The 14434-nt window shown below is 37.5% G+C and overlaps 1 protein-coding gene across 23 annotated transcripts in view; it reads right to left on the reverse strand.

The window, feature by feature from the left end:
* LOC129732202 (probable serine/threonine-protein kinase yakA) overlaps positions 1–14434 on the reverse strand; it is a 320944-nt gene that overhangs the window by 12087 nt on the left and 294423 nt on the right. For 22 of the 23 annotated variants that reach the window (XM_055692835.1, XM_055692831.1, XM_055692827.1 and 19 more), the window contains 5 exons: positions 13721–14054; positions 13490–13648; positions 2136–2546; positions 1747–2041; positions 556–1679 (listed from right to left, as the gene is read on the reverse strand). In XM_055692835.1, coding sequence (XP_055548810.1) covers positions 556–1679; positions 1747–2041; positions 2136–2546; positions 13490–13648; positions 13721–14054 — 2323 coding nt within the window. The remainder of the gene's footprint in view (positions 1–555; positions 1680–1746; positions 2042–2135; positions 2547–13489; positions 13649–13720; positions 14055–14434) is intronic. The other variant, XM_055692833.1, reaches the window with a different exon arrangement.

A 14434-nucleotide genomic window follows, 5' to 3' on the forward strand; every position in this document is an offset into this window, starting at 1 on the left:
GCTTTCAATGTTTAAGGGAATGTTGTTTCCCTAATTATTTTTAATGAATAGAGTCCTGAATGGATATAGCTCATGGGATCATAGAAGTACAATTTAGAGCAACATGTCCCGAGGTACGAAAAATATCAAGCCCACACAATACATCTAGAACAAAGTTAAATGAACTTTTGAGTTTAATGAAAGCTTAAGATAGGTGGAAGTCACAAGTATTAAGATTCTTTAGTAGTTTAAGGTTCATAAAGCTGAGTCTAGCAGAAAATGAAATTTTTAAACGTGCCTCTGCTTTTCTATGTAATTAACATATTAATGTGTATCGATCAACGTGCTTTTCTTCGGACAATTGTATGAAAAAATGAAAAAAAGGATCTGAAATAGTAGTTATTTTGATTCCCAAACAAATGTCTATTCATATTTACTTAGCATAAATATCCAGTTCTTAAGAAAGGTCAGACAATTGGAAGAAAATACAACGTCATACAACTTTGTACAGATTCCCACTGCCCACACACTGCACGTACAACTACCAAAACCATAGACAGATGCACCGCCACCTACCTTCAGAATCCTATTCGGGTTCCGAGGGTCATGATCCATATCCAAACCAGACGAGGACGAGGCATTTGAGTGAGGTCGTTTGGTTGTCAGTAGATTACGTAATCGCTCTGAGTCGTGTGAGGCCATGTGTTGCTGCTGTTGCTGCGGCGGCTGCTGCTGCGGGTGATGATGTGATTGTTGCTGCTGCTGTTGTTGTTGCTGCTGCTGCTGATGTATTTGGTCCTGAATTTTCTCTTTGTCGTCGAAAGGAAATGGGAAGTTTCCTCCGAAGGGACCGGTATTGTTGTTGGTCATACTGTTATTATTATTGTTATTTGAAGGGGAGGGTTGACCTCCGGCGCTTCCAGCGTGGTAAGGAGTTAAAGGTGAGGGACACATGGGAGCTGCAGCGGGACTATACGCTGTCACTGATGGTGGCCGAGGTGTGCTGACTGGAGTTACACTTGTCCGCGAGTCCGGCCGCGAATCCCAGCCAACACCAACGGACTCCATGTCGAACGTGGAATGTGGAAATTCGAATTCGAAATCCGAACTGAAGAAGTTTGAACTATCCGAAGTAAGCAGCGATGAGTTGGGGTTACTCCGTGGAGACACCACAGAAGACAGTGATCCCGGAAGCCCACCGGGCACACCCGCTCCACCTCCGCCACTACCACCGTTCAGTATGCTCGACATTAGCGGACCACCCATGTTACTAACTCCTTGGGTAATTTGCTGTAGCTGGCGGGCAGTGCTGCCGCCACCACTACTACTGGCACTGGGTATCGCCAGGCTGGACGAAGACGACGACGAAGGATTACTGTTTCCTCCGGCCAAGCCACACTCCACCATTGCCACTTCACTGTCGCTTAGGATCGTATGGATGGCCATAATGAAATCCGGTTCGTTTGGTTTGTTGTTACGAAATAATCTCGTCTGGGCTTTGACGTGCACGTACACGTCCGGTCCACCAAGACGCAACCGGTAAGAGGAAACCTGAGCGGTTCCGTTCGCGTTCATCACATTGTTAAGGTGCTCGTTTAAACGAGGTCGATCCTGGAAGTGACAGAGATCGTGGATTGACCGTACAGTCTCTTTGGTTAGGTATCCTGCAAATTGTTTCCTCAGGGTGGCTGCATCCAAGTCTACAAGTGAGAGTGAAGATTTCAATGGTTGGATTTGTAATTGTTTTTAAACATGCTTTATACTAACCTATAACGTCACCACTCATATCAAGCTTGAGCGTCAATTGTTCGTCGAGCGTCTGTGGCATAGTGTTGCTCTCGATGGCGCCCTGATGGTCGTCCTCTGGTAGTGTGATTAGGCAAAGCACCGATGATGACTCGGTGTCGGTGTCATCCTTAACTGGGGCTGAGATGATGAGCAGATCCTTATACTTGTCCTGACGCTGTTGCTTCTGCTCGATCGTATCGTTGGCACTCTCCGGTGCCTTCAGCAGCCAGCGAATCTTCGTCCGAATCGTTCGCTTTGGTGTCTGACAAAACATCTACGGTTAATAAATACATGGGAAAGGAGGGGGCGTGAATATCTGTAGCGCAAACCAAAACGATCAACTACGTATTCACCTCGGAAACTCTTACCTCATCTTGTTCCCAATTTAGCTCAAACGTATTCTTATTTAAAATAGGACTCAGCTTTGAATGATCACCAGTATGCAGGTACGAATAGATGGACTGGCCGTGCAGCTCGGAGCGCGAGTAGTGAAGCACGTCCAGTACGTTCTCGGTGGCACATTCGATGACACCTTCCGAGTTGATTTCGAGCAGCGCCCAACCCACGTTCGAAATATAATGCTGAACCGCTTCGAAGTAGGCTGACTTTTCCGGCGAGTGGCCGTTGACAGACGGTTCCGGTAGTGGTGGTTCCGTCGAAGATACTTCCCCCTGCTGAACCGGGTGCAGCTTGCAGGAATCGCTGCAGTCAGGTGAGCACTTGGAGCACCGGTTCGGTCCGGTTAGATCACGATTTCCCTGCTCCAACAATCGGCGAAACTGTAACAAGAACGTGCGGTAAAATAATCAGTCCATAGTCGTTAAATATAAAATGTTAATGGCCGGCATCGGCAAATTCTTCTAATCGTACGACCGGCAAAAGTCAATGTTTGTTTAACGTATCGCATACTTATTCCATGGTTCAGCAGCAGGTTTCAAACTAAAAGCGAAACTCGTTATATTGGTCTTAAAAAGCTGACGTAATCAACAACATGAGTTATTGTTTTTTTTTGTAACGATCTCTTATTTATATTTCAAAGTCCATTTTATTTAGACACGGAGACGGAAAAATATTTTATTTTGCCTAGCTTAGTAAGGAAACTCCACATCTGTGACCATCAATCTTATTCAATCAGCAGCAAATATTCGAAGATGATTAATCCGGTTTATTGTTATTGTTGTTGCCGTTTCAATTTTGCTTTCATGGCGGCGGGGAAAGCCTAACTCTACGGACCAGACCACCAGACCAATCTCTGCCGTGATCGTGTTGAATATAGAGCACACTCAGTTGGGTGTACGGGTGTATCCGCACGATTACGCAGTAAATCAAGTTTAGCAGCGGGTAAGCATCACTGTACGGTAACTACGACATAAGTATGATTGATTGTCTTCGTCGTTTGACCACCGATACACTTATACCATGAAGTGTTGTGAGTTTGTTTCAAGACGATTCCGAACCATCGTCGATGGGATATAGATGATCATGACCGCGATCAGTGCAGTGTGCAGCTGATCTCTTCTAGTAGTTCTCATTTTCGACCGAATGTGGGTACAGGGGAGCAACAGCAGCTGATGAGATGAGATTTGCGAGGGTCAACATCGCGTAAATCTGCGCAAGCAATTTCGTGAGTGTTACGCGCGGAGGTTTGATATATGCTTGCGTGCTGTTGCTGCTGTCCACTCAGTTCACTCGCGATCGAGACGGATAGGTCAATCGCACAGCGGCAATATGGAAGGAAGTGGACGGAGCATGAGTGTGAAATTGGTAGATTTATGAGTCTTAGATTGCGTTTATGAAGTTTGATGCCTGTTTGCAGCAGGTTTATTTAATATAACACACTACGCGGGGTATTGTTTATGGATGACGATTCGATTGTGCGGCTAGAAGTAGTTTAAAGCAGTTTGTCTTTGAAATTCGTCATGCTCTAATGGGAGTATATTTTTTTTACGAAACGTTCAATGTGGTTGTTCGCTATTAATGCCAATAGAGTTGCATTATACCCGCTACGCGAGGTTTTATTTTGATGTAGAATTACCCGACGAAGGAAGTTCCGCTACAGGCGTGCAAAATAAAAATTCAAAAAATGGAGAAGGGAACGTAGTTTTCTTCGTCCTTGCAGCAATCCATTAAAACCAGTGTAAAACTGGTTGGTAAAAGCAAAAAAAAAAATGACCTAGAGCTAAAAAAGTTGCCCTGAAAGGATAATAGCTTTTTTACTTATTCCTGTCAATTTTGGGGCCCCTAGTGAATGCAGCAGTGCGTCCTAAAGCCACAGAGTAGTTGTTCGCCGGGTTCGTCGCTTGTACGTTTGCTTACTGGAAAATTCTTTTAAGTCTTTTCGTTAGGGGCACAAAAATTCACAGAAATGATTAAAAAGCTTTAAACTTTTTTTACAGCTTGAGTTCTAGGACAAAACCTGTGTTTACGATTGCACAATGGTTCAGAATCCGAATATAGGGGAAAATTCGGATCAATATTTTAAAGAAAAATTTTCTTCTACAAAGTTGTTGCATATGATAAAGCAGCTGATGTTTTTCTCTATCTTTGAAAATATCCGATTGTTGATAAGCTTTTCTCTATCTTTGGAAATTATCGATTTAGATTGAAAAACCACATTTTTCACACTATTTTTTTTTATTTCAATTTTCGCATTAAAACTGTCTTTAAACAACTTTTAAGACTTTTTAAGAGAAACAATTTCGTGAACATTTCAACTCTATTAAAAGTTATTAATTCTTTTTATCAAAAATATGTCTTTTTAATTTGTTTGTCATTCTTTTTGGGGTAAACGTAATAAATGTTACTTGATCTCAAATTGTTGATTCTTTTACGGAGAAACTTTAAAAATATGTTATTTTTTATATTTTATTTTATTTGAAAACATGACAAAATTTTATATACATTGTAAAGCACACAGAGTTTTTTTGGTATTTTTTATTGAAACTAGAAATAACTACCTTTGATTTAATCCTAAAAGATCGAAAATCGATCAACTGATTCAAAAATCAAAAGTAATGAATTTTTGAAAATAAAAGTCATCGAATAAAGCCGTTTCTTAGCCCTATCGGATAATTTTGATTTGTCTTCGGCAAAGTTGTAGATTATTATTTGGTCTTTCCGTAACAAGTATACACCGTGAAAAAATTTAAGGAAAAAATTTTAAAGTTAAAAATTAATTCTCTGGAAAAGCTTATTTTTCGAATAAAAAAATTACATGAGATTAACTAAACAGTGACGGTTGTTTTTTCATGAAGAAATGAAAAAAAATGTTAAAAACAAAACTACTGTCTAAGATTAATTGTATTTTCTAGTTATAGGTTTTGTGGTTTTGTAATTTTTCTTAATTGTATTCATATGTATGAAAAGATAAGAGGGTTTTCATGCCTATCTGAGGAGGAATATCTATAGGTTCTACTCAAATAGGCTTTTCCCTACTACAACAGAAATTTCGGCCCCATTATGCTTATTCAATTATTATTGGCGCAAGTCCACGCTACTTCACGAATCGATCCTGATCGATTATTTCCGATTTTGCCGAAACTGTTGCTCCTTTTTGATAATATCAGTTCTTTATGTATACTTACAACTGCTGTTCAAAAAGGTTCTTTTCAGAATTGTGATTAACGAATGAAATATTTTATATCAGAAAAACAACTTGTTTGATTAAAATTGTGTCTTCAGCAAAGTTGTAGGTAATAAAATTCCGGTTCTAGGAAAAAATATATGCACTGCAAAAAATAAAAACTAACGAAATTTTCCAAATTGTCACAACATATTAAATATCTCAAGTATTTTTTTTTCTAAACATGTAACTTTTTACACACTGGAAATTACAATGGTTGCTAAAATGCTTAAATAAGAAACAAAGAAGTTGAGAATTTCAAAAAAATATTTTTTTATTTGAGCCAAAATGGTTTGTTTGATTTACAAGTCTTCAGCAAAGTTGTATATAAATTGAACCTCTACAAAAGTCTCCTTTTTCAAGATCTGATTTTTTTTTACAAAAACTACATATTTTTTCTATACATTGCACAATGGTCCAGAAACCAAATTTAGGCAGAAATTTGGGTCTAGAGCTCTATTGCAATATTTTAGAGAAAAACTTTCTTCTACAAAGTTGTTACATATGATAAAGCGCTTATTGAAAAATTATCGGAACCGTATTTTATTTCAAAAAATTATTAACTTTTGAACCAGTTGATCGATTTTCGATCTTCTTGGATCAAATTAAAGGTAATTATTTCTAGTTATAAGAAAAAATACAAAAAAAAATCTGGGTGCTTTTGCATGCATAATGTATAAAATTATTGTAATTTTTGTCATATTTTTAAATTGAATTTACTCAAATTTAAAAAATAACATATTTTTAAAAATTCCTCCATTCATAGAGTCAAGTATGTCTTTCAAAATGAGACCAAGAGATATTTTTATGTTTGCCCCAAAAAGAATGACTAACAAATTAAAAACGCATATTTTTTGATGAAAAACATTAATAACTTTGTGTAGAATTGAGATCTTCACGATATCAGCAATGCAAATTGTTCTTCTTAAAAAGCTCTAAAAGTCGTTTAAAGACAGTTTTGAGGTGTAACTTGAAATAAAAAAGTTAGAGCGCAAAATGTGTTTTTTTTTTTCAAAATAAATCGGTTGTTTTCGAAGGTAGAGAAAAACCTAAAAAAGTTACTTAAAATTAATTGAACTATAACATTGTAGGAAAAATTTTTCTTCTATCTACAAAGATAAAAAAGTTAGATACTTGGTTGCATCGGAAATTTTGGTCACCCTAAGTTTTGATAACACAGTGCAACATTTTTTTTGCCTTGGCTTCTTTGTTTGATTTTTGATGAAATTTGATGAGAAAATAAATTTCCCCGAGTTTGAACATATTTCACCTCAAGGGGCAACAACAGCGCCATTTTGAATATTTGAAAAATCGAAAAAAAATTAAGTTTTTTATACGCCATTTCGTTTTAAGACCAAATATCAAAACTCTATGAGTTTGTCCACATATTAACATCTTCTTACTCATCTTTAAAAAAAAAACAGATCTTAAATCGGACAAAACTGAGTTCAAAACGGTGATTCTACGAAACCGGTTTTGACATGGTTTTAGCATATTTCACAGAGCAAAATAATATTGAGTATGTATGAGCATTAATGGTAATGCGCTAATATCTAAAAGCAACCCCCTCCATGCAGAAGGAGGAGGATCATGAAAAGACAAATTGTTATTATATCTTTGAGTAACGCTTACACTCTTGATATAACATTAAACAGATTTCAAATAAGTTAATTTAATGTCGAGATAATGCTATTTTAGTATTGTAGGGGAATAGGGGGAAAATCGACATGTTGCCGACATTTCACGTAGATCACACACCTACCAATCGATTTCTGAGGTTTTGTTACTCAATATGATATATAATTCGATTAGGTATCACTTTTAGATATTGGCACATTACCATTAATGCTCATACATACTCGATATTGTTTTGCTCTGTGAAATATGCTAAAACCATGCCAAAGCCGGTTTCGAAGAATCACCGTTTTGAGTTCAGTTTTTGTCCGATTTAAGATCTGTTTTCTTTAAAAGATGGGTAAAAAGATGCTAATATGTGAACAAACTCATAGAATTTTGATATTTGGTCTTGAAACAAAATGGCGTTTAAAAAACATCAAAAAATTTCGATTTCTCAAAAATTCAAAATGGCGCTGTTGTTGCCCCTTATGTTGAAATATGTTCAAACTCGGGGAAATTTGGTTTTGCACCAAAATACACAAAAAAAAAATATATATAGAAACCAAGGCAGAAAAAAAGTCAATTTTTGTTGCACTGTGTAATTTTTTATTTTGAATTTTTTTAAATTTTTCTAATTTTTTTCACAGTGTAAATTCAAAAGAACTTGGTGTAATAATACATTATTATAGACACTTGGTGCAGGAGATTATCCCAGAGTTCGATTTATGTCATCATAGAACCCGGGACATCAATGTATTGAGATAATCTCCTGCGTCGAGTGTCTATTACAATAGACTTGATGTCCCGGGTTTTGTGATAACATAAATCGAACTCTGGAATAATTTCCTGTGCCAAGTGTCTATTTTAGATAAACATTTCAAAAGGTCCTATCTGCTTTCATCGTTTTTCCGGAGCGTCTTTTCATTTTGGTAATGGTTCAGCTTTAGTAACTCTCCCGAGCGTGGTTTTCGTTCAGAAGGCTAGGGTGATCCTTCCGCATCAACTTGTGCAAATAACGTGTCATAAAAGGTGTTTAACGCGTTGTGGTGATTGAATGAAAGTGATCGATCAAAAAATCGATTAAAGCAGATAGGACCTTTTGAAATGTTTCTCTAGTATTATTGATAAACAATTTTTTAGCATCTAAACGGTTTGTTTAAGGGGTTGTATACCTTTAAAGTTTTCAAAAAATCGAAAAAAAAAATATTCCATGATCTTTAAGTACAACTTCTTGAGAAATTTTCTCAAATTTTCATCAAGATCTGAGCAATATGGAGAAAATAAGAGCGATTTGAAGCGCGCCTCGTCATGGTGTTTCTCAAAAAATGACTTTCGTGTTCACGATTGCGGTAAAACTACTGAACCGATTTTCTTTATCTTTTATTATATGTTCGTTATTAAATTCCCCGGTCGATGAACGATTGTTGTTGATACACGAAGTTTAACTTTTCCGAAAACAAAATTTTAATGCAATTTTAGCGTTCAAAATATGTTTTTTTTTCAGAAAAAAAACATTCTCCTTTGCACTGAAAACCAAATTCTCATGAAAATGCTCGTTCAGATACCCGGCGCACTTCTAAACTAATGCAGGGTGGCGAAAAAATTTTTAAGATAAAATTCTCTGATTTTCCCTAAATATTTTTCACCATTAATTTCCCTTTCACCATTCCGCATAAAAAAGTGGAACGTAGAATAACGTAACTCTGGAATCCCACCGAAAAAAGTATTTATCATTTATCAATAATTTTATCATTCCATAAAATATATACACTGTAAAAAAAAATGAAAAATTGAAATGTTTGTTTTGATTTCGTCAACAAATCATAACTTGTTTTAGTTTTTGTGAAAAAAATTCAGATCTTTTAAAAGTAGACTCTTGTGGTTACTCAATTTATAAAGATTCTTTTAACTTTTTTTTAGGAATTTTTTTTTCTAACGGTATATAATTTTTCTGGAACGACAAAAATGCTACCTGCAACTTCTCTGGAGTCATATCCAGGAATCAAACAAACCATTTTAGCTCAAATATATTTTTTGAAATTCTCAACTTATTTATTTTTTATATTATTTTTTTTTCGAAATTCTCAACTTTTTTGTTTCTCATTTCACCATCGCTAAATGTTGACAGATTGTAGCAAAAATTGGTGTTTAAAAAGGAAATTTTAAAAAAGATACATTTTGAGACATTTTATGTTTTGTGACAATTTGGCCGAGAAAAAGAAATTTGTTTACAGTGTATATATATATATTTTTTTTTTTCAAGTCGCAATTTTATTACCTACAACTTTGCTAAAAAACAATCTCAATCGAACAAGCCGTTTTTCTGATATAAAATATTTCATTCATCATTCACTTTTTTGGAGAAGCCCTTTTGAAACAGCAGTCATGAGTCTACATGAAGAACTGATATTATAGAATGACCTCTTTATCAAAAAGGAAAGACATGTGAGAAAAAACTTTTCCGAAGACAGGAAAAGTTGGAGACAACAGTTTTGTTCCTAGCTTTTTTGCTTTCTTTCAAGAAAAAAGTCGAAGAGGTTATGTATGAGACGCGACCGCGGGGTAACGTAGAATTACGACATCCTGTCTTATGTCAATGTTTTTATTGCTATTGTTGGGAAATAAACGCGATTGGGATGAATTATTTTGATGATGTAAAACGGTAAATTTCGGTAATAAAAATCTTTCAACTCACTTTAACGTTAAAATGTTTATGTCAGTAACTTATATCCTACACTAGTACAATAACTCTTGGAAAATAACGTAGCGAGCCTAAAAAAAAAATAAAAATGGTAACTAGGGTCGATTACAGCCGGATTTAATTTCTGAAAACACTAATATTAGGCCATTTTTGGCTGTTACTCAGAAACCGGAAGTAAACATCTTGAATTTCAAAATTGCGTTTCGAGTTAATTTCCGGCCCATGATACTTATCTCGTATCCGCAAATTTTAATATTGAGTGGTGTTTGGCCACTATGGAGCACTTCCCACAAATCGTAAGTCATCGCCTTGAACTTAAAAATGGCGTCTGGAGTGGATTTTTGGACAGCTCTCTGATTCCGAGAATTCTCCCTAGTAAGTAGTATTTGGTCTGGTCTTCTTTTGATGTTTTCCAGTTGACACCATGGATTTTAAAATTGCGTTTGGAATCGAATTCCAGTTTCTGAACATCATCCCGTTTCCAAAAATTCTAATATTGAATGGTATTTAGCTTTGTTTTAAGCTCTGATTAGTCAAGATCTGCGTTCAAAACAACGCTCTACATTCTTCAATAATACAATGGTTAGCATTATGAACTCACACTTTTTCGCACTTTGGTTGACGATTAGCTAATTTTGTCATCAACTGATGCAAGAATGGAAAAAATCCGTTGCAAATTGACTGAGTTATTGGCATTTATTTTTATTCTCGCTTATTTTCCGTCGATCTAGTTCCGCCACTGTTGTGGCCAATCACCGACGCCCAGGGAGGCGACTCCACACCCAGGACCCTAACCCACGACCCGTTTATTAACGGACCGGCGCCAACGGCTTTACTTCCTCATGCGATGGAAGGCGTGATCCCAGAGATTTTTCGCCTCAGAAAATCTCCCGGTGTCGGCTAAGATTGAATCTAGACCAGTTGGGTTGGTTGTGAGTGGATCACGCCACCTCACAACCATCGACACCTATGTCGGCGGTGGGATTCGAACCCAGGCGTCGAGCGTGGTTGGCGGAGACGTTACCAACCACACTAGGCCCCCGCTCTGATTGGCATTTTACATTTCACAATATCGTGACGCTCCCCCTATCCTAGAATGTTGCCATAAGACGTAATTCAACGCCAAAACAACCAGCAGAGTTTAGTTAATCTTTTTGTAGTTGATAAAGGAAAGATTAAAAAATAATCTTTTCAGATTTTGTTTTGTTTTTTTTTGCGGCGTATTTTTTTCTCGTAAAGACAAAATATAATCTACATCTTAGCCGAGGACGCTGAACCGATCAAACAAATCGTTTTGACTCTAAAAATATGTGTAATCATCCATACCATTTTAACATAGTACCATCTCGAAAATTAGTCATGATACAAAAAAATGCTTGGCTGTTGCAACTGAATCCAAATCGTTGTTTACTAAACAAGTATGTAAGTTCTTCGCTGAAAACCCCATGTTTTTGTCCGAAACTTTGCCTGAATGCAATGACAATTGTCAGCGTTAAAAAAATTACGATAATTAATCGAAAATGTATGTCAATTATTAAACCACTGCTTTTGGATAACATTTTAAACACCGTTCGGTAATAGCAAGGTTACAAGCATTTGAAAACGACGCTTTTTTACACTTTCTACAGCATTCCGTCCAGCTAAAGTAACACCTAGCCCCACGTTAAACGTCAAATTTTCCGGTTCTAATGATGGTAACGATTTGAAAATGGTAAATAGAAAAATAAATCGTTCTATAGTTAGACCGGATCTGCAACTACCAACTAATTGAATGAAATAAATACAAAAAATACATCTCATCACTCACTCCTTATGGTTTCTAGAACAAAATTATTTGAATAACTTTGGGAAGAAAAATCAGCTCAGTGATCGTGCCTAAACAAAAAACTATAACTTTAACAGTGATTCATGCAACAACTCGTATACATATGAGATATTGCATATACAGCAAAAAGAGAGAAGAAAACATCACCAAAAATCTCTCTAGTGGAAGCTGTGTGAGAGTTTCAATTATCAACATGGACGCCGTATGTGTCTGCCTTCATAAACTTATAATTCAGCAACTCAGCACATCTAAGCTTGTGTCCATAAAACTGTTCCAGTCGATGCACTTCGATGCAAGCTACTGATGACGATGATGATGATGTTTTCCATTCTTTCTTTTGGGCTTCAGTTTACGAAGTGTTCCGTTGGCAACGCGCGCCGTTTCCGACAGACAACATCAAATGCTGTTGCTGCGGATGACGGCGCGGCGACAACGATGAGATGACGACGGTTAGCGGCCTGGGCCTGGATCTAGCCGGCCACGAGATCGTGCGATGCCGCGGTCGCAAATATCAACCGATCGCGGCTGCCGCGTACTGAGATGGTGGGACGGTAAGCACGGGTGGCTGTCGAAGTGGCGTTTATTGAAAGTGAAACGTACAACTTTATTATGATGTTATGAAAACAGTTTCACTAGTGCAGAAAATGGTGTAATCGGACCGATTTAAACTCTGTATACTTAAACACAGACAACAGAGGAAAAGAGAGAGAGAGAGAGAGAGAGAGAGAGAGAGAGAAAAGAGAGACTGAGACATAACGTCTCTGAGAGTACCGATGGATGCAGGATGACAGAAGGTGGGTGGGTGGGGATGAGTACTATTAATAGTGATTAGCTTTTTGAGAGTAAATTGCGTCTAGAGGCATTTACAGTGAAATACAGAGCTCTGTTGATTAAATATTCATTTCAACTTATGTAGGGGAAAGTAGGTAGAGACGGACACTGCGGGTAAGATGGACACTTTTAATATTTCACAAACTAGAATGTATTATGATAGTTGAGTGATGCGAATACCTTCTTTATAGTGTGTTAATGCTTTTGAGTTGCATTATCGGTTTTTAGCAAGCAAACTGTCAAATTTGTAAGTAAAACAAAGAATATTTTCGTGAACGCGCAATTTGATGTAATTTTTATTTCACGGAAAATAGTGAAAAACTCGTGAAACTTACGTGTTTTCATTTGTTCACAATAGTATAGTGATTAATTAGTCTTTCCTAGGTTTTCTAGTGAAAATCCAGCAGATTTTCGATGTTCCGATGAAGAGCTACGATCGTTTGAAAAATTTACAACCAGGTCGGGCAAGACGGACACCCTAAGGTAGGGAAAGATGGACACACGGATTTTCCAAGAACTTTCACATGTAGCATCTGTTGTGTACTACAGATGTTCACAAAGTGCACCCGCGAGAGAAACCAGCAGATATTAATCACTTAGCAGTTAGAACAGGCCATATAGGCGTAAAATATTCGCCTTCGTCGAAACCCATCCTCTCAAACTGTTCACGTGATGTATAGGTGGACTCTAATAACGTAGAGTAATGTATGGCCATCACTTAACACATATACCAAAAGAATACTTAACGTACTACATCTTTTTTGTGAGTCTCCACCTTTACCTTCGTAGTGTCCATCTTACCCACCCCAAGTGTCCGTCTTTCTCAACCATGTCAAAAAACAGCAATTTGTAGTCTTATTTTTGAAGACACGAAACACATAAAACTTGGAGGAAGTTCACTAATACCAAAAATGATTATGAAAACAAAGGACCTTAAGTTTCAATTTGTATGACTACTGCGTTCTAAATAGCAATACCTAAGTAATTATTTAGATAAAACCTTAGGGTGCCCTTCTTTACCTACTTTCCCCTACACGAATTGAATTATGCCTAATGGAGGTACGATTAGTGGTTCCGTAAGTAATTTTGAACAGAAGGACAATCGAACGGTTCATACTAGACTCACCGTTCGCACCACTTCACTGAGTATCGCTGCTTTGTCCGGTTTGCAAGCGGTCATATCCCGCTTGTTTATCTGAAGAAACTCGCCGAGTTGCTCGATGTATTCATTCTCTAACTCTCGGCGGCGTTTCTCGTTGTTGCACTTGTTGATCTGTGATTGGGGCTGTTTGGATTCGAAATGGAAACAGTGGAACTTTTAGTTTAGCATGCGTAAAACAGGTTTTCAGCTGCTTACCTTCGTATCTGGTTTCCTACGAATCTTTTTGGTTGCTGCCGGAACCGACACGGCCGGAACCACGGCGTTCATTATTTTCGACTGCAGATGGTGCGGTTGCTGTGATGTTGACGGCGGTTGAGGGTGAGAACTGCTGTTGGTGGAATGTTGCTGTTGTTGTTGTTGAGGTTGCTGCGCTTGCAACGGCAGTGTTGACAGTCCACCCAAACCCAAGCTAGGGCCACTTGCTTGCGACGATGATGAATATTGTTGTGACGACGATTGCGCTGTTGTTTGTGAGAGCTGTGTATGGACGAGCCACTGGTCCGGCAAAGGAAGTTCACATGGGCCAAGCCTGCAGAAGATACGGAAATAGAAGAAAAACTTACGTCAGTATATACGTATATGGATTGGGTTATGTGATGTTCACTAGAGTGTACACATTTTAAGTGCTTCTGCCGAATCAAGAAGAAACGCTTCTGTAGACGAGGAAATCGGAACGCAATGAATAGATCAGCAATGGCAGGAGCAATTATAAAAATTAGTTGAATCATCCATCGTCACTGTCATGATTCGCCAAGGTAGGCACGGATGATGAAACTATTTGGCAATTTAAGCATTATTCGGAGACAGCTCAATTTTGCTTGGTTAGCTGGAATTTCCCATGACGGCTGTTGGTTGTCCTCCACGCGAAACAGCATTATTTTTCGTCAAACGTAAAGATTTAAAGTTATT

This window comes from Wyeomyia smithii, chromosome 3, assembly GCF_029784165.1.
Source record: "Wyeomyia smithii strain HCP4-BCI-WySm-NY-G18 chromosome 3, ASM2978416v1, whole genome shotgun sequence".
NCBI classification, from domain to species: Eukaryota; Metazoa; Arthropoda; class Insecta; order Diptera; family Culicidae; genus Wyeomyia; species Wyeomyia smithii.